This window comes from Pteronotus mesoamericanus, unplaced genomic scaffold (genome assembly GCF_021234165.1).
Source record: "Pteronotus mesoamericanus isolate MK-2021 breed Mesoamerican mustached bat unplaced genomic scaffold, CSHL_Meso_final contig_130, whole genome shotgun sequence".
Classification (NCBI taxonomy): domain Eukaryota; kingdom Metazoa; phylum Chordata; class Mammalia; order Chiroptera; family Mormoopidae; genus Pteronotus; species Pteronotus mesoamericanus.
In genome coordinates, this window is record NW_026555060.1 from 12,699,153 (window position 1) to 12,720,548 (window position 21,396).

Sequence of the window (21,396 nt, forward strand, 5' to 3'; positions counted from 1 at the left end):
AATGTTTAATAGAACAAAAAAAATACATGCAGTTTTTGCATGAACAGCAAGCATCCTTTGCATTTTTCATCTGTGTGTTTTCATTCAGGCATTTGTCTGTTTGCAAAGGATTTGCTAATAAATGTTTCCTAATTTCTTGGCCATGGGAGTAACATATTCTGTCGTGTAAAATTTGGTAGCTTGTAATATCTGTTCAAATTTCAAGTGTATCTTGCCTTTTCTGTAGCAAGAGCCAGCCTGCGGATGTTGGATATGCAACCAGCTGCAGCTTCCTGGAGCTCCTCATCGGCGGACCCAACCATATTCAGTAGTAGCTGTCACACACGAGGAGGAGAAGAAGGAAAATGAGAATAAAACTGCTAATCTAAAAACAAAACGTTAGATTATGAAAATACTTTTAAAAATTTATTATTTTTTAAAGTCACCAAAAAATTACAAATAATTCTCTTTGGGCAAATACAAATATAAATGATGTTTAGTCAAAGTCAGAATTTTCTCATTAAATTCAAGACAACTTTCTCCTTTCTTTGGTCATATAACTGCTATGAACTCTACTTTGAAATTTGCTTTTTTTTCTGGCTTGTCCACCTCCTAGAATAAGCCAACACACCAGGAATGCACCCTTTGAGACTTAATTTCTACATTCTAGTCCACCTGCTCATGTCACCACCTAATTATATCAGTTCCTTCATGGTGATTGTCATTGGCTCCCAATGCTAGCTTAGCAGCCAGTCTATTAACCTTAAAGGATTTCTGTGCTCTGGCCTCAGTGTACCTTTCTAGCCATCCCTTTTTCTCCTGCTCCATCTTGTACTCCAAGTGTACTTCCCCACTTCTCTGGACATGACTGATGCTACCCCTCTACCTAAAATGCCCTTCCATCCCCTTCTCTGACTTTCTAAATTTTAACCATCTTTCATGACCGAGATAACTTTTTGACAAAGCCGCCATGAACTTCCGTCAAACAAAATGCCATTTCTCCCTCATCAGAACTCTCATAACAGTTTACTCAAATGTATGTTGCTACACTTAAATTCTTCCCCTTTACACAGATATTTGGATTAATGCTCTCTGTCCTTCTTTAGATTGTAAACTCTGGAACTTAGAGTACCCAAAAGTACCTAATACAGGTATATTCAATAAATTTCAAATAAATGAATTAGAACTTTTAAAATCTATCATTTGTGATATAATTAGTAGTCTTGATGAAGATTTAAATTTTAATTTGAATTATATAGTGACATTTGAGTACAAATGTGGATGATGTCAGAAAATAAGGATGCTTCGAAAAGCAAAGAAATACTGTAAGGAGAAATGCTATGAAACAGCTTAAATATGGCCAGATTAGGAGTTTAGCTTTTATTCTGAAGGTAATAAAGTTGTTTAAGCACTTTAATCAGGAGGGTGACATGGTAAAATTTGTAGTTTTGAAATACATCTTTTATGGCAACTTATAGAATATAGACTATAGAGAGAAGAGACGGAAGGGTACAATACTTCAGGCTACAGGTGATACGGATTGAGTAAAGCAGGAACCAGGAATAGCATGAAGGAATGAATTCAAGAAATATTCAGGGACTAAACTATTCAACAAATGGCTTGAGGACAGTTGGTTATTCAGATAGGAGAAAAATAGCCCTGGCCAGTGTGGCTCAGTTGGTTGGAGTGTATCTGTAAACTAAAAGGCTGCAGTTTGATTCCCAGCCAGGGCATATGCCTAGTCTGCAGGTTTGGTGCCCAGTTTGGGCATGTGCAAGAGGAAACCAACTGATGTTTCTCTCACACATAGATTGTTTCTCTCCCTCTCCCTTTCCCTCTCTCTAAAATCAATAACTATGTCCTTGGGTGAGAGTAAACAAATAAATAAATAGAATAAAAATGGTAACCTCACACATAAACACCAATTTTAGGTGGATTAATAATTTAAATAATAAAGGAAAAACATAAAACATTTAGAAGGTATATATCAGAACACCTTGATCAAATTGGGGTATGGAAGGGTGTCTGGTCTCTCAGCGCCTTGACCTTCTCATTGTCAGCGACTCTCACCGCACTTTAGCACCCCCAACTCAAGATCACATTCTGGTCCTCATTTTCATCACTGTCACCAATCCAGCCTTCACACTCTCTAATTACAATCGCTACTCCTATGACTTGGCCATTGAACTTACTCGCTTGTTCTCACCACAACTGCTAGCCCTTTGGCCTATATACGTTTTTTTAAACCATCTCCTGTCTTCATTTCCTCCATAACCAGTTTCGATTCCACAGAACATCTTTTCAATCATTCTTTTAGCAGTGTCTTAAACCCCCTTATGACATTCCTCCAGTACAACCATAACCAACTCTGCCTTTCCCATGCCTCACCAATAACTGAGCCTCACTGGAGGCAATATGTATACTTCAAGGCAAAGAAATGCAATTTCAAGTGAATTCTCACTACTGTGCAGTAATCTAAGTAAGGCTCTCTCTAATAGGTCACTTCCTCACTCTTTTCAATGCATATTTCAAATCTTCATTCTTCTCCAATCTCAAATTCTCCCTCACAGTTCCCATTCTCATCAGGTTACCTTTAAGGGCTCCTTCATAAACTTGATAGAAGCCGTTAGACAGGAACTCCTTTAACCAAATTTGCAAACCTACCTGCACCTTCACCCAGCTTCTCTCCTCCCTGGTGTCTCTCTCCTTCTATCCATGGTCCACCACTCCACTTGTGCCATCCAGTCTCCTCCGTAGGACATTTTACCACCATGTACTCCTTTTCTTATTACTTTGTCTTTAATCTCTCCCCTCTACTGACCCCTTCCTATCATCATTTACGAGCATGTCTCCATTTCTTAAAAAACAACCCCCTCACCTGCAAGAAACAAAGAAGCAAGCAAAAAACCCAAAACCCACCATTTTGACTCATTTTCTTTCCTTCATAGTCAAATTTCTTTAAAGAGTTGTCTGGACTCACTGCCTCTGCTCTTAAGTTCCATTTAACTCACTCAAGGCTGGCTTCTGCCTTCAGCTTTCCATTGAAACAGCCCTCTCAAAGGTCATCAATAACTTCCACGTTGCAAAGAGCAATAGACACTTAGGAATCCTCTTATTTGGCCCCTTAACAATTTGATATAAGTGACTACTTCATCCTTTCTGAAATTTTCTTATTACCGTACTCTCCTGATTTTCTCTCTCTCCATTTGTCCTCATCTTCCCACAATTCACTCGCTTGTTCTTTATCCTCCTCCCAACTTTAACTGTTCAAGTTTCTTAGAACAAATTCCTTTTCTATCTTCATTCTGTTCTCTCTTCCTAGATGGTTTCTTTAACTATCCGACTTCAAATACCATTCAGGTGGAACCATCTTCTAAATTTATATCTCTACTTCAGAACCTTCTTTTTAATAGTACACTTCATAGCCAATGCTTCTTAGATATCTCCAAATGGAAGTCTCACAGCTATCTCCAATGTAATATATTCTGAATGAAATTTAAAATGTTTTTCTCTCTAAACCTGAATTCCTCATTATTCTCCCATATCATTAATAGATATATTCTCTTAGTTGCTCAAGCCAGAAATCTCCCTGCCTCACACTTACTCCACTCTTGTCTTCTCTTCACTCCATCTAACAAATTAGCATATTCTTATGATTCAACTGCCTACACTTACCAAAGGCATTCACTTATCTCTATTGCTCTATATTGCTTCTCTCTATTCTTACTGTCCCCACCCCTGTAAAGCTTACAACAGGTTTTTGCTGTCTTCATATTCTCTCTTGCCCCCCTGTAATTGATCATTCATTCATACTGCTTCCAGACTAGTTTTCTGAATTGTGAAGTTCACCAGCAAGGGGAAAATTCTAGAGAAAAACAAAGAGATATAACTATTCTTCTGAGATGCAAGAGAATGAAGTCTTCTCTTCTGAGTAAGGGAAACAGGGCTGTTTGGGGAAGCTCATGCCTTGCAAGTTTTGCATTGTTAATATGCTTAAACAAGGAGGACACTAGATAAGGTAGTTATAGTGCCTTGGTAGGTTTTGGAGGCAAACCAAAATCTAAACTAGAGTCAATGCACGCTAATCTGAGAAAATGAAACCTAAGGACAACCAATTACCAAGAGCCACCTAGGCTTTCCCAAATAGGGCAACCACGTAAGCACCATACCGTGCCTCTGGGTCTTCTCTATAAAAACCTTCCCATCTTTTGTTGGTGGAGGACTTTAAAGACATTTAACAGTGAATGATTTTGCTCTCTATTTTTAAGAGAGTGAAACTAGGATTAAAATTACTTTCAATTACTACTTGGTTGCCAGGCTTTTGTGTCTTTGACTGCACTTCCATGTCATGACTGGACCATGATGTAGCGAGGCTTCATACAGGTTATGCATTTGAATCTCATAAACCCAGTGACCAGAACAAAGTAAGTGCTCCAGAAATGGTGTTCATTATGATGGTGATTATTTCACCAGTTCTGAAGTCTGATTCTGGCATTTACTCCCTGGAGCCCAGCCGTGGTTGATTTGGGAGCAATGAGGAAGCAGGAATCTTGGCCCAGAGGTCAGTCTGGCCCTGTCAGCACTTGCTCCAGGCCCCCCCTCATTCCTGGTTGACCTCCATGGGTACCAATGACCCCCCAGGTTTCACTTGGCATCAGCTATTGCCACTGCCACCTTGCACGACTCCCTTGGAAAGCAGCCGCTTGGCCTGATGCCTGCCAAATGTCTGCGTTTGCCCATACTCCTTCATATCTGGTAGTGTTCTACGGTCCCCGCTGGCTTTCCAAGAGTCAGCTGCATTTATTCCCAAACCCGTAATGTCAGTTACATAATTTCATGTTACACAAACCAATGATTTGTGAGTGTGAAATGTACTAATCATAGTATCTGACTTGCTGTTGGCATCTCTGGGTTTCACAGAGAGCCTGCAGCATGTTGGCTCTTCCAGGAGGCAACCAGATGAGGGTTGCTGAAGGGAGCATCTACTGTGCATTCACACGCTTGATGTGAGAATACCATGTTTAATCATCGCAGGACTTTTTTTTTAATGACTCTAATCTGTAAATCACTTTTTCTATTCTCTGACTAATTCCTAGTCCTGAATGCATTAAGAGGACTACTACTCTTTGGGAAATTAATTTTGTCTAAGTTCCTTGCATAAACCATGAGGCTTCATTCTATATCCTATGTAGTGGTGAGTGAATGTTAATAGCCTAAAAACTTACCCAGCGGGGCCCAGCAGTCTAGTATTTTAAAGGCCTAAAGTACAGGCAAGTGGGAAATTTAAAAAAAATGGATAAAAGGATAAAAGTAGGGCATACAATGGTGTTTGTGGTGGGCAGTCAGAGTTGCTTCCTCAAATGCACCACGAGTAATTCATTGGCATCAGGCCCACAAGTTACCTAACATTTGCACAACATGAGATGGTTAGCTACCAAATTTACTATGTACCAGGCACTGTGATTTATTCTTTACTGGTTAATTTATCCTGCTCTTCCCATTTTCCCTAGCCAGGAACATTCTCAACCAAGGGTGTAGTGTTAGAAGTATAGAATTTTTGTGTGCTCAGGATACGAATGGCTCGATATTTGAGAAGTACTCCTGGGCTCCTCTTTGGTGATACTGTTATTTGAATTAATTGTTTTCCTGAATTTTATTTTGTTTTCAATGAATGTTACTTGTTGCTTTGTTATACTGAGAGGCTAGGTAGCTAATGATGCTTTACAAATTGAATAAGGGCAAACTGCTTTCCTAAACCACCATCTGAAAAACAGGCTAAGTACCCATAAGTAGTATGGATTTTAGTTTAAAATTAGGGTAAGGAATATATGCTTTTGGTTTTCATAAGAGGTTCACAAGCAAACTAGAGTTCTCAGAGGAATGCTTTCAAACAAATATAAACAGCACATAACAAAAATGTAGGAAAGAATCCCGCATTTGATGCGCAGCTAGCAGAAAGGAAAGAACAGAACATGTTTTCAGATCACCAACACACATGGCAAGGTGAAGATGGTTTGTAATACTTTGCACTAATTACTTAAAAGGAGTATTTTTCTTAGGAAAGTGAGATGCAAATTAGCTACAAGTGATTTTAGAATCAGTACACATTGTTTCGGTATATTTTTTGATCTGTGGACTTTTTCCAACTGTGAAAATATCCTTAATGTTATAAGGGGGAAAAACACCTCAGGTTTAACTTTTTGAAGTGTTTGTTCCTTTCAAAAACTTTCCTTTTTTTAATCCTCCCTCTCCCCCAAGTGCACTCAAGGACTTCAAATTTATTGGGAGTTTCATATATACACTGTTGGAAAACTAGCCCCCTTGCTTTAAAACTTAATTGCATAGGGCACCTTAAAACATCATTGAAACACATAACTTTTTACAACGTTGGCGTGAATGAGGACAGGGCAGGGGCACAAAGCGTGGTTTGTGGGCTGGACTGACTCAAATACTTCCTCCAGCGTTCAAGGCTTTGATCTCAAGGCGCATGCCCTCATCAGGCAGCTGCGACCCGTGATTGGCGTCCCCTGCAGGTGAGACCAACGTAGCATGGGGATCGCCGTCTGCATTCAATTTTTACTTTTATATCTGTTTACGATTTTATGTAACATTTCAGCTGTATGAAAAATAGGTACCAATTTGAGTGATAACAGATTTTCTTGTGGTTTGACTAGACATTGTTTGGGTGAAAGCAGACAGGAAATGAGAGTTTTAATTAGAGCGGGAAGAGCTCTGAAATACCTGCCTGCACAGTGAGCTCAGCGGGTTTTCCAGAAAGATCTTGCATTCCTGGAGCTGATTTGAACTGTGAGCCCACTTGCTGTTGTCTAGTTTGCAAGCCCTGCGCGTGGCTGCAGTAGGACCGCCGGCCCGGTCCCACGGAATGCACGTGGGCGGACCCCCGCAGGTGGCCGCCCTGCTCTCCAAGGCTGGCTCTGCTGCGGCGGCGGGGACCCCACAGCAGTTTCTTTCCCATCCTGACTTTGATCCTTGGTAATTTATTTCATATGACAGCTCCCCCGAGGCCTGGGCTTCAGAACACATTTTACATTCGCTGGTTGTGGCTTGCCTCTTAGCGGTGTCTGTCTGCCTCCTGTGACAGGAGTGCCTGCCATGTCTGCATGATCTGAGGCCCCGTCCCCAACGCTTGGAAGGGGGTTCTGCTTGTTCCGTAGAGCGCTTTGTCTGTGCAGATGTTCGCTCACACTTACGTTTGTCCTCTGGTCTTTGTTCCATAATATCTTTTCAGGAGCCTCCCACTAGGGACCTTTTGTATCCAGACACACAGACCCACAGACTCACTGATAATACTGTTGCACCTAGAGTACTGCATGGGAGAAACAGAGTATAGTCATATAATAAGAGCCCTAAAAACCTTCTTCTAAAGAATGCTAGAAATGGAGAATAATTTGATTACTAGCTGGAAGAGAAGATTACGGGACTCTGCTCGGGCCTCTATATTAGAGAAAAGGGAAGCAGGAAGTCTCTGCATGCCCTGGGCAGAAGCTCATGGTGTCAGCTGGAACGGGTTCAATTGCTTTTAAACTCACTATAATTGTAAAGTTCTCAGAATGGGGCCTGGCCCACAGTAACCGCTTTCTAGTTGTTAGCCATTATTGCTCCAGTAAAAACACACTCCGGGCACTGTACGCTAAACCTGATGTGAGTAACAAGTGACCGATGCCAAATGTGACCAGTATTGACTGGCACCACTGACCCTCTCCTGAAGTCAGGTTGCTGCTACTCAGTGCAGGCTGGGGGTCATGTGGGTGGGCACCTCTGTGTAAGGAATGCCAAGAGGCCAGGAGGGGAAGCTCAGCAGAACTGAGTCTGAGTCCTTGTCAAGTTCTGCTTCCATGGTAGGTTCCAAGAGGCCCTCCTGGAGACATGAGTGAGCCCCAGGAGACAGGGTTCACAGCAGTCCAGGCCTCTGGCGGCTGTAATGTGCACTGGGTTTTGCAGGTCCTAGAGAAATACAGTAGCAGGAACAGAGTGCGTTATGTTTTCTGCTTTGGGTTGGGTTTCACTGTGACTTTCCTCTGGCTCTTAGTAGCAGGTCAAAGAACATTTCTGTGGGGTAAAACATTCTAGGACATAGAGCAGTCAGGAACTTTATCAATATGCAGTTGAGACAAGACCAAGTCCAGCAGGTCCTTGAATAATGTCATTTTCTTATAATGTTGATGAGATGCTGTAAGAACTTAACTCCTCTTTATATCAATTAACAAATTAAAATTGGTTTTGTTATATGTTATTTCACTTTAAGTTGCAGAACCTACTGATGATAAGTGAGGACTTACTGTATGTGTGTGTGTGTGTGTGTGTGTGTGTGTACAACAAACAGAATATAATTAGGCAAATTTAATTGTGACTCCTCCAAAATATGTTTCTAGCTCTGACCCGAACTCCTTACTTGATTGCCTGCTTGACATCTCCACTTGAATATAAAAATTCACCTCAAATTTCACATGGACAAAGTTGAACTCTTGATCCTCCCAGGCAAAAACGGCTTTTCTCACAGGGTCCCCATTGCTGCTAAGGTTAGCTCATCCCTCCAGCTCCTGGGTCAAAGACTTTCCAGTATCTTTGACTTCTCTCTTTCTCTCACAACCCTTATCAAAGCCATGAAAAAAACCTGTTGGCTCTACCTTCAAGATGTACCCAAAATTTGACCTCTTCTTATAACCTCCACTGCTCTGATCTGAGTCTCTATCATATCTTGCCTGAATTGAATGATTAGGCCAAGTTTTTGATATGCAAAAAAGATCTGGAGCTGATATTGAAGGTACAGAATTGCTCAGATTGGGAATTTAGGAGACTCTTTCTTTTTAGGGAGAAAAGGCAGAGAAAAGGAAAGACAGCTAAGTGATCCATGAAGAAAATGAAAGCCTGATTCAGAATCAACATGGCACTTTTTGAGAACCACATATCTAATACTTGATCTGAAAGTTGTTGCCATTGCTGCAATGTATATTCCCTTCCATCACTCCAACATTTGATTTTTTTTTTAACACAATGGCTTTAGAAGAATATTCTTGTTTTAGTTTTGTTTGTTGTTTTCATTGGGGGCGGGGTAGAATTATTGGGGAGCGCAAGAAAAAAGGGTCAAATTCCAAGTCTAGGTCGGCTCCATGTAAGATAGGGACAACGTGATTATAAGAGCAAGACAATACGTAACCTGAAGCAAATGGTCGGAATTGAAGAAGACTGTGAGAATAAACAGAATTCCCTCCAATTAATTAGACTTTGTTCAGGGCAAGGGAAGGACAGGGATGTTTCAGCCAATATTTCCTATGTGATAAGAGGAATGGCGGCCCTAGCTAACATCTGAGCTACTGAACATATATATTTTTTGTAATGTGAATAAAATTGTGACTTAAAATGACATCTATTAGCAGCATGATGTGGTTCTTAAAAAGTGCCATGTTGATTCTGAACTAGGCTTTCATTTTTCCAGTGGATCACTCATCTGTCTTTCCTCTTTTCTGCCCTTTCTCCTTAAAAAGAATGATTCTCCTAAATTCCCAATAGGGGAAGGGTCGACAAGGGACATATATAAAAGACACACGGACAAAGCCAAAGGGGGTAGGATTGACAGTGGGAGGCAGGGATGGGTGGGGCAAGGAGGAGAGGTAGAGAGAAAAATGGAGACCACGGTACTTGAACTTCAATGAAAAAAAATGATAACTGAAAAAAAGAAAGAAAGAAAAGTGTCCCAGTGGTCACTCACATTTGGAAAATACTGACTATGTATGTCCATTATTGGAGATTTATAGCACTTTGTAGTTTTCTCAAGCATGGAAAGTTCTTGAGAAACAATAATTTGAAGACAACTATTAGTTTAAACCTGAGATTTTTCTAAAATTTATGGACATTAAAGAATAAAATAAAATGAAAAACATGAAATTAAAACACAACAAAAAGCAGTTCTCCCTCATCAGACCTTGACCTCCTCAATTCTATCAGTCTTCACCTCTACTTCACATTAACTAGTCAACCATTCTCATAGTTACACCTGGACCTTATTAATACTGTTCCATCTCTATCTCTAATTGCCCTCTATCAGAAATTCCAGAATGTTAACTAGAATTATTGTAGTGATCACTTCACAATATACCTGTGTAATACAAACATCTAATCATTATGTTGTACACCTGAAACCAATATAATGCTATATGTCACTTAGAACTCAATTTTAAAAAAGAAATTCTAGGTACAGAGAGAGACAGAATGAGACCAAGAACAAAGGAAGTACTCACCTATATTTACAGCCTCCCTACTCTGGGGCCTACACTGTATGGTCTACCATGTCAGCTGCTTTTCTGTCACTAGGTTCAGTTCTATTCTCTCTACCATTCTACCACACCAATATTGTAAGTTCAAATCTAGGACCTCAATCAGAATTCAAATCACACTCACAGATTGACACAAAGGCACACATGTTCATGATCTGTCATGTCAGCTGGCTCCCAGTTCTGCCTGGCAATCCATCCAGATGTCTCTGTCATCAACTCTCATTCTCCACAGCAGCTATTTAAAACCTTCTCTACACTCTTGAAAGTGCCTGACCTACCACCCAGTTCTCTTACTCCCAGCATGTGTCTGTGCCTCCTACTTGATGGGGAAATAGAAATCAAAGAAAGGGAAATAGCCCAGCTCCCTATCATCATATTCACAGATTTCCATCACAAGTATACCCATCCTTTCCTCCTTGTCATCTATCTTATACAAGAGGGGTCTCTCCTTCAAGCTAAACTCAGTTCCTTACCTCAAGCTCTGTATTCACTTACCTCCCTATCTCCTCTGGAGGCTCACTTCATCATTATCCCCACTCTTCCCAGTGTCTTCACTGCCTGCCCTCTCATCCTGCTGTTACCAATTAGCATTTAAACATGCTCAACTCACCTGTCTCTTACACAAAACAAAGACAAAAGAGAAAATGAACCAAAGCTCCCTATCCTTCCCTTCCAGCTATCATCTCCACTTCCTCTTCTTGGCCAAACTTTTTCAAAGAGTGGTCTCCACTTGCTGCCTCAATTTCTCTACCTCTTTTTCAAGGTTATCAGGAATCACTTTGGTATAAATCCAGTAGGCACTTTTGGTTCATATCTGACTCTTCTCTTGGCTTCTTTAGGATAGAATAGCACTTTCCTGATTTGGGTGGATATTAATACTCTAATTGCTTCTTTTGTGGAATCTTTTTTGCCTGTCATGGATGGCATGGATCAGGGTATCATGGTACGTCCTACAGGCCTCTTACTTTTTTCTTTTCTCTATACACCCTCAAAGAGAAATGCCATCCACTCTCATTATTTTGTGAACCATGGCCCTCAAATCTGCGTCTTCAAGACTTCATATATCTATCAAGCTATTTATATGTGACATCATAGGAATGAATCACATCTCTACTTTGTATTTTCTAAGATATTCAAAGATGGTATGTCCCAAGTAAAATCTCTCATTTTCCTCCACAAGCAGATTGCTTCTATTAGACAGTCATCCAACCTAGACATTTAGACGTCTTCTCTCTACCCTTTTCCTCTTTCTTCACATCCAAAAAAAGTCACCAAGTCCTAATGTTTTTAACTCCCATACATCTCTTGGATCCATCCATTTCTCTCCATTTTCAGTGCTTATGACCTTAGTTAAAGCCACTAGTGTCTCTTGCTGAACTGCTGTATAATTCATCTTCCTATAGTCTCAAACGGGAATAACTTCTGAAAGGCTTAATGGACCCACTGACTCCCCTTCTCAGAATATGTCAATGGCTCCCCAGTATTCCAGGCATAGAATTCTAGTTCCCCAAAGGGGTTCTCAAGCAGAATGCAGTTGATATTTTCCATTCTGTTCATCTTTAGCTTCTAATTTTTTTTCAGTGAACATATATTACTTACGTCACTTAAAAAGTTATAAGAAGTGGTTTGGCCAGAAAGGAGTAAGGCCTGCAAAGGAGATGAGTCATCTAAAAGTTAGGAAAAGAACCAGAAGACTGTGGGATCGCAGAAACAATGGAAAGGTGACACTTCAAGGAAATAATAGGGTCGACATTGTAATATGCCTTGGAGAGATTAAGTAACGTAAGGGCTGAAAAGAGTCCCTTGGATTCAGATGTTTGGAAATCCTAGAGATTATTAATAGAGCACCTCTGAATTTTTTAAGGTAAAAGCCAATGGTAATGGGCCGAAGAGCCAGGAGCAGCTGGGGCAATGAAGATCTTCAGAGAATGCTACTCTTTTGATACAGTGGATCCCACAGTGGATGTAATCAATGGATAGAGCATGAGGAAATGAGCAAGAAGGCAAAGAGAGATTAGGAGGGAATATGCAGAAGTTAGAAGGAATAGCCAATGTCAGAATTTCCAGCTCTGGAGAGACAAAATGGGATCAGGAGTATAGTAGGCAGGAATAGCCAGGAGAAGTACTACTCAAAGACCAGAGAGAAGATGTTACAAAAGGAGCTACAGATACTTTTGTGCTTGTGAGCAGGAACTTGAGGTATTTTTCTGCCTATAACCTCAACTTTCTTTTTACCTTTGAAACAAGTTCATATGAGTAATATCCCTACTTAATACAGACCTAGGTTTACAATCAATAATAGAGAAATGTTTTAAAACAATAAAAGACAAAAATTATTTCCTTAAAAACAATTACCTGAATTACATAAAGAAGTTGCCCATGGAAGGATTTTGTTTCAGTTTGCAACTGTGGTCTTGGTAATGTTAAGAATTTATAAAAATCTGATGTAAAATTGTAAAAATGAAGTCTTATCAAGCTACGAAAATGTTAAAAATTGTTTATATAAGTCCAGGCCAAGAATGATCTAAATGTGGATATATTAAAATGGATAACATTCCCACAATATTCTTAAATATTAGAATCAGTCTAAATTCTTAATGTTTTATTGTTTGCATTTATATTTATCTCCAAACATTGGGACATTATTAGAAGGAATTCAAAACCAAAGACATATTAATATTTAAAAGATTTTATTTATTTATTTTTTAGAGAGCGTGGAAGGGAGAAAGAAAGAGATGTACAGAAACATCTGTGTGTGAGAGAAACATCAATGCGTTGCCTCTCGGTCCACAACGCAGGCTTGTGTCCGCACTGGGAGTCGCCCCAGCAGCCTTTTGGTTCACAGACGGTCTCAATCCATTGAGCCACACGGGTCAGGGCAGACATGTTAATATTTAAAATACCTTATTGGGTACAGAATTCATCCCCCATGAGGGTAAAAATGAGAAGATATCCAGAAGAGATGAAACCAATGAATTGAAAATGGGAAAAAAACCTTTAGTTAAACCATTTTCCCAGTTTTATTTTGATTTCTTTTAAGCTTTCAAAAGTAGATTAATATGGAAAAAATAAAGCAAAAGGCTGGAGAAAAGAGCCACAATTTTTCTTCTTCAATGTCAAAGAAATAGCTTTCCCTGCTCCTACTAAATTGGAACTAAACTCATAAGATGAAAATAAATGACTAATTTCTTGGGAAATAACCTTAAGTGAAAGATTCTTTTGGCCCAATAATTGCTTTTCTTAAACTCCAGTTGACTTAACCTTATTCTCAAGGCCTCTCCTGCCCTTCCTTTCATTGCACCCTGTTGGTTATCAAGTATACTTGAAAAGCCTGTTTCATCATTTGCTACCCATTGGGGAAATGTTTTCCTTCTCTCATACAGTTTGTTGGAAGGAGTAAGTCAAGTGTGATTGTGCTTTCTTAATTTCTCTCTTGAAAACCTATAACTAACATCCAAGATCTTTTAAATTGGAACCTAAAAAATATTGTGAAATTTCACAAATTAATGTTTCTAGCAACTATGAAAAAAACCTGATAACCCCTAAAAGTTTTTCACATATAACTAAAGTATCAATTTCACTTTTTCCTTTTTGTTAAAATTATATAAAAGGATATTTCTTGTTGTCATCTATTCAAAAACTTCAAATTTCAATGAAAGAAAGTGAATGAATTTTAAAACAGTACAATTCTTCTTCCTCTTCTGGCAAAGATCTTGTTCATTTCGGATCCTATCTTGCATGATTTTTGACAAATTAGATGTTCAGAACAGCAGGACAGTTTCTAAGCATGAATCTAGGCCAGCAATTTTTTTTAATGGTTTTCCATCAGTGTAACTCTTTTCCTTTCTGCCCCCCACCCCCCAACAAAACCTTAACTTTTCTGTGAAACTCACGTATACATAACTGCACACATACTGGCTGGGGCAAAAGTAAGTTACAGTTGTGAGCACACAAAACACAGAGGTTGTTCCTGTATTATTATTTATTAATTATTGTATTAATTCCCATATAAACAATTGTAAACCTACTTTTGCCCCACCTTGTATAAGATAAAATGGGACACTTAAAGAGAAAATAGGGCACGGGTCCCAGAACTCTGCCTGCTCCTTCTTGTTACCCCTGTAGGCCCCCCAGGTATCTTCTCCAATTCCATGATTCACAACAAACCACTCATTGTCACAGTAAGAGAGGGCTAACCTTTCATGTCCTCACTTCTGGAATTTGATGTCCTCTTCCTGAAATTTCTTTCTCATTAGAGAACACATCCCCTTGCTGTTCAGCCCTCAACTAGCGATGTTAGCATGCTTGTGACGCATTCATCCCACACAAAGCTGCTCGATCCACACTGACTCTCCCAGCATTGCCCCAAACCACTAACTGCACGCCAGTCCTAAAGACGCCTTCCCTCAGTTCTGATAGTCTCAGCTAGACATTTGGAAAAACATAGTTTAAACACATTCCTACTGAGTTCTGAAAGAGTGATTACCTTGCTTACTCTTCCCAGATTTTAAAATTTGTGTTTACAAATTTTAGAGAAGATAAATTTAAGCCTAATGTCTGGTTTATAAAATTTCAAATCATATGCCAAAGTGATACATTTTAGGCAGCAGAAATGAAATAGTCATATTTAAAAATGATACATGTAGAAGACTGTATGTGTCATACTGACCTGTCTCCGTTTCCTCCGAGGAGAACTGGTACAAATCACATCCCTAAGCTTGTTCCAGGACCAGTCCACAGACCCCGATTCAATATTTTAATAAAGTTGTCCCTTCACTATTGATCTTCCTTTAAAACCAATTTAGATATGGTGCTAATGTAGCTTATTTGTGCCAATACTTATTTTGTGTTAACCTAGCTTTCTTCAATGCATATCTTACACTTCTGGCAAGGTTTTCCATGTAAATCTTTTCTCCACTATACCTTTTTGGGTGTGACTTGCAGGTGGGCAAGTCTTTGTTTCCTTTGTTTAACCAGATTAAGAGGTTATTGACCACCTGTGATGTGATATGAAAGGCACTGTGAAGATGGCACAGTGCAGCCCTCAGACTGTGTACAGCGTGAACAGTGAAGCATGCGGCAGCCAGTGACCAGGGGAACAGCCCTCCTATCCCTCTCGGTGGAGGACCCAGGAGACAGAGACAGATGGCTGCCCTGCTCTCTGGTTGTTACGTGCCCAGTGTTGCCAGATTCAGAGAAGAGGTGGGGAAGCCCTCTAAGACATAAGCTAAAGCTCAGGCAGGCTTTTCTCAGTTCATCATCACTCTATCACCTCCAGAAATGACATTCCCTGCCCGTCCCACAATTATAGATCCAGGAAGGGCAGGGAGAGTAGGTATCCCTTGAGAAACAAGAGGATAATAATAATAGTACCTAACATTTCAAAACAAACAAACAAACAAAAAACACAGAAACAAATTCATAGATACAGAGAATAGTTTGATGGTTGCCAGATGGGAGGGAGGTTGGGGGACTGGGTAGAAAAGGTGAAGAGATTAAGAAGTACAAATTGGTAGTTACAAAACGTCACAGGGATATAAAGTACATGATAGGGAATATAGTCAATAATATTGTAATAACTATGTATGGTATCAGCTCAGTACTAGACTTACTGGGGTTATCACTTCCTAAGTTATACAAGTGCCTAATCACTATGTTGTACACCTGAAACTAATATTATTTTGTATGTCAACTGTATTTGAAAAATAAAAAAAAATTTAAAGAAGACTGACAATACCTAACATTTCAACAATTGGTACTTTACCATACATCAAAGTGCTTTATATATACTGATTCATTTAATGCTCTCAACAAACCCAGAGTGATTATTATTATTAATATTCCCATGTTACAGATGAGGAAACTACAGCATAGAGAGATTAAGCTACTTGCCCAAAGTTACTGAGCTTGGGAAGGCCAGGATTTGAGCGCAAGCCCCAGATCCACGCTCTCGCTCATCATGAACATTGCCTCCCTTGGCCTCAGCACCCACAGGCAGGGAGCCGGTCTGGTCTGGTCCCTGGACACCTTATACTCCATTCTCTGAGGCCTGGCTGGTTCCCTTGGCCTTGGGCCACCACTCCCAAGCCCGATGCTGAAATCTGTTCTAGTCAACTGCCTCCCTTTGCAATGGTCCCACTCAACGGGGCCTCATTGTTTCGACAAATGTACCCTGTGGGTCCCATGGGAATGTGTGGTTCCCATACGTGCCATGAGCTATCTATGAGTGCCAGGGCCCACCTGTGGCTGACCCTTCTGCAGGGCTGTCTCCACCAATGACGCACTATTGTTCTTACACTGTATTGGATTTGCACTCAAGTACATTTAGGAGCTAACACAGGGCTGAGACAATAAATGGTATTTTGAAGGATGCTTGGCCTACTTCAGCTCCAGCACAAACAAGGCTGAGAAGATTTCAAAATTACTCCTCAGATCCTTTCATTCACTTCAACTCATACTCCTTTTTAAATGTACTTAAATTATTTTTCTCCGGTACACAATACAACTTACTAGTCACTCTCTTGCCTGAGTACGACAACTCTAGATCACTCTAGTTGAATATGCCTAACAGTTTACTTGTATTCGCACACAGGAATTCATCATGTGTGTTCTTTTTCAAATTGTTCAATAAAATTATTCCTCGTACTGACCCTTGAAGAATGTGGCCAAGGAAGAGTCGCCCCTGCATCTACTCCATCTCTTGTCCCAACCCCCTTGTCAGGGTCCCTAACCATAGCAAAGCTTACTTCTTTCCCCATCATGCTGTTACAATTCGTAAACACACACAGACGCACTAACATTTCCTTTTAATTGCTTTGGTATAGGACTTTATTAAGAACCTACGTGGAAATCTACATAATGACCAGTTTGTTCCTTTTGGGACTAACACAGTAAAGAAGCCCATCAGCTATGAACACATTTCATGAATTACCAGAGTATACATAACCAGCAATGTTATTTTTTCTCTCAAACTTTATTGCTTAATACATAAGGCAAAAGGATTTAATGTTGCCTTTCGACAGGGTACGTTCACAATGCAAATCTTATTCTCCATGATCCTATGGTATATTAAAGCTCTCGTGTAACATCTCTTTTACACCCTATCAATTTTACACCCTATCAATTTTACACCCTATCAATTTACTCTGACGTAAGCAGTTACTGAGAATATTATCCTAATGAGCATTAAAGCAGTAAGATAAATAATTTTTAAATTTCAGTAAAGTCAAAAGGTATATAATAAGAAATCATCAGTGCAAAATGGTGTTCCCAACTTGGCGGTGGCAGGTGGAATCTGTGATGAAACTTTTATCTTCATGCAACAGACTGGCTTTCTTCCTTACCCAGTTATGCTTTTTGAAGTTTTTTTTTTATGTACCACAAAATACATAATAAAGGGGAGTTAAATTCACTGCAAACCCCAGCTACATGACCATGACATATTTGGAGGTAATTTGGAGGTGCATTCCTGAATATGGTGCAATGCTTTCTAAATTTACAGTCCGATTTCCTGCTGCCAGCGATGACTGCCAAATGCTTTGGACAGTGCAGCCAGTTTGTGGTGTCCCTAAAAATCATCAGCAATTTGAAAACATTAGCGCCCGGCAATAGTCATACTTTGCAATGATTGCCTGTATTTATCACCTTAGTTTTCCAGGACACAAACTGAAAAAAAAAAAAATCAGAGAAAAATTAAACTTCTCTAGCAGCAGGGAAAATAGGGAGTTTAAAATCAAATACAGGGGAGGAACTCAGCCCCTTTATATATTGTTCACGAATTAAAATAAACAATTTAAGCTTGGGGGCTTAATGCCAATATATTTCCCTTTTCAAATACTTTTTTTGTTTTCATCTTTGTGGAATATTTTGGTGTTAGGATAGTGTGGTTATGTGGCAGGACTAAAAATGGGATAAAGTTCACTGCTCCATTCAACCAATGTTTACTGTGTTCCGCTCCATGGCATGAACTGCCCTGGGGCAGCAGGAGTGGGCGTGACAGGCCTGCCTGCTGCCCTCAGGAACCTTACAGTCTGTGGAGACAAGCAATGAACTCAGTACAGCAAAGACGGGGAGACATGCAAGCCTTTAGGAGAGCACAGATCGGGGCAGGGAGGGGGCGTAGACTTCTCTGAAGAACAGGAGTGCGTCTGGAACCTGAAAGATGGATTTGAGCAACACAGCATGTGGGGTGGGGGTTGGGAGCCATCCAGGCAGAGGAAGAGCAGGGGGGCCACCTGTGGCTTTGCAGTTTGTGCAGGGCACAGGGGTGCCAGCGGAAGGGCTGAGGGGCATCCAGCCCGGCTCTGCTCTCCGCTAGCACATCCTGGTGCATAGCTGCCTGCACCCAAGAGCGTGTTTCTCTTCACACCACAGTAGCCAATGCTTGCCAAACCATGTCCCATGAGTCTATTAAGTTGAGTCCAGGATAAACTGTTTTCACATGAAGAACCCCAAATTCAGTGGTTTAAATAACCTTGGAAGTTTTTTTCCCCTCTTATGTAACAGTGCAAGTGGCCCCAGGCTGCAGCATGGCTCTGCCACCTTCAACATGCTGCCAACCTCTGAGTCCAAAGCCGCCTCAGTGGTCCCTACCCCTCCAGCCTCCAGAAACAGAGTAGACCTAGAGAAATGTGTGCTTCCTTTTAGGTAGGGCAAGAAACACCGGTAGCATGCATGACTTCTCACTTCTTATTTGTGAGAACTTAATCATACGGTCACACTGAGATTCAGGGGAGGCTGAGGTGCGTATTCTGTGGCTGGCAGCCCTGTGCTGCGCTAACACTATCATCAAAGAGCGGAGGATGGATGGTGGTGGGCATGCAGCACTCCATGGCACAAGGGAGGACAAGGAGAGAGGGACAAGACGATGGCAGAGAGGCAGGCAGGAGCCCGGTCACACGAGACCTTGTTCAAAGCGCAGGAAACCAAGTTAGCATTTTTAAAGGTACAGTGGTAGATTTATGAGTTTTTGCTCACAGAAAAGGCTTTTGACAGAAAAAGCCTGACAGGGTAGACGTAAGCCAAGGCTCTCCATTTAATTTTCATATGTCCTTGTTTACCAACAACCCAAATTCTCCATTCAGAGGACACATATGTGATTCATATGGTCTCTGAAGGAATTGCCTGAGAACTGACTTTTTCATAAAAAGATTTTGTAGGTACAAACAGAAACTTGACTATCTTGTGTGATTCAGTTTTATATGGTCAGGGACCTTATGATGTGCTGTGAGTTTACATATGGTCATATAGGTCCCAATAAAACATACAGCCTAAGGTGCAGAGGTGGCTGCACCAGCTCGCTCGTATCTGTAGATACGTGTGGCCTCTGCAATGCTGGCCCCGCCAAGGGAGGACCAACCCACTCTCCAAGGCAGCCCTGTCCTTCCGGCAGTCTCTCTGAGGAGCGTCAGATCCCACCACAAATGCGGAGCCCATCCACATAACATTCAGGCCAAGGAGAAATGCTCCTGAGAGGCAGCCCCTCAAATTCTGTCCACACAGAGAACACTGCAGCTGAGGACTTGATAGCTGCTGTCTGAGTTGGTTTAGTGTGTGGGAATGAGGCTGGAATCCAGGGAGGGGCACTTTAGAAAGCTACCTATCTCATACCCACAGCCTGGACTTGGCAGAATTCAACTCCTGATCAAAGCAGCGGCATTCTGTCCCTGGCCAGACTGCTCAGTTGTTTGGAGCATTGTTCTGTACACCAAAAGGCTGCGGGTTTGATCGCCAGTTGGGGTGCATATGGGAGGCAATGGATCAATGTTTCTCTCTCACATTGATCTCTCTTTCTCTCAAATCAATAAACATATCTTTGGGTGAGGATTAAAAGAACAAACAAAAACACAGGATTCTGATGCACACACCATGAAGGAGCCAGGATTCAAACCCAGTTCTGTCTGGCACCAAATACATGCTCATCTCCCTGTACTATGTGTTATTTATTTAATTAGTAGGGTCTTCCCTCAGATTTATCCATTTTCTAAGTTGGACCAATGAACTAACTTTGGGACATTTGCCTGAATTATACTTATATTAATCTATACCATCTAAAATGATTTTTTCAAACCCTACCTAAATTTACATGTAAATCATTGGTTATACCTTATAAGAAGTACATTAGAAAATTCTGCAGATCTTATTTTTAAGAAATGGCGTGTGGCAGCTTTAGTGCATATAAGCTGTTCAATCATTCTTTTATGATAGGACATTATTTCCTTTAGGATTTCTTTTTTAAAATATAGTTTATTGATTATACTATTATACTTGTCCCAGTTTTTCCCTTTTTGCCCCTCTCCACCCAGCAGTCCCATCCCCTCTGGCAATCTCCCCCCTAATTCATGCCCATGGGTCATGCATATAAGTTCTTTGGCTCCTCCATTTCTTATACTGTCCTTAACATCCCCCTGTCAATTCTGTACCTACCAATTTGAATTTCTTAATTCCTGTCCCTGTTCCCCCATTCTTCTCTTTCCCCCCCCAACTGATAGCCTTCCAAATGATCTCCATATCTATGATTCTGTTCCTGTTCTGCTTGCTTTAGTTAGTTTTTAGATTCAATTGCTGATAGTTGTGAATTTATTGCCATTTTAATGTTCATAGTTTTAATCTTCTTCTTTTTCTTAGGTAAGTCCTCTTAAAATTTTACAGAATAATGGCTCAATAATGATGAACTTCTTTAGCTTTAAACTTTGTCTGGGGAGCACTATATCTGCCTTTCAATTCTAAATGATAGCTTTGCTGGATAGAGTAATCTAGGTCATAGGTCTTTGCTTTTCATCACTTAGAATACTTCTTGCTAGTCCCTTCTTGCCTGCAGAGTTTATTTTGAGAAATCAGCTGACAGTGTTATGGGAACTCCTTTGTGGGTAATTATCTACTGTTTTCTTGCTGCTTTTAAGATTCTCTCTTTAACTTTTGGCATTTTAATTACAATCTTCTTTATGTCCATCTTGTCTGAGATTCTCTGTGCTTCCTGGACTTGTATGTCTATTTCCTTCACCAAATTAGGAAAGTTTTCTTTCATTATTTTTTCAAATACATTTTCAATTTCTTGCCCTTTCTCTTCTCTTTCTGGCACCTCTATGATTCAAATGTTGGTATGTCTAAAGTTGTTCTAGAG

General features: G+C 40.4%; 1 protein-coding gene across 1 annotated transcript in view; it reads right to left on the reverse strand.

Moving 5' to 3' along the window:
* Nucleotides 1-200: 200 nt before the first annotated feature.
* The window catches only part of ODAD2 (outer dynein arm docking complex subunit 2), a 171,504-nt gene continuing 150,308 nt past the window's right edge, over nucleotides 201-21,396 (reverse strand). The window contains exon 19 of the mRNA XM_054590234.1: nucleotides 201-314. Coding sequence (XP_054446209.1) covers nucleotides 201-314 — 114 coding nt within the window. The remainder of the gene's footprint in view (nucleotides 315-21,396) is intronic.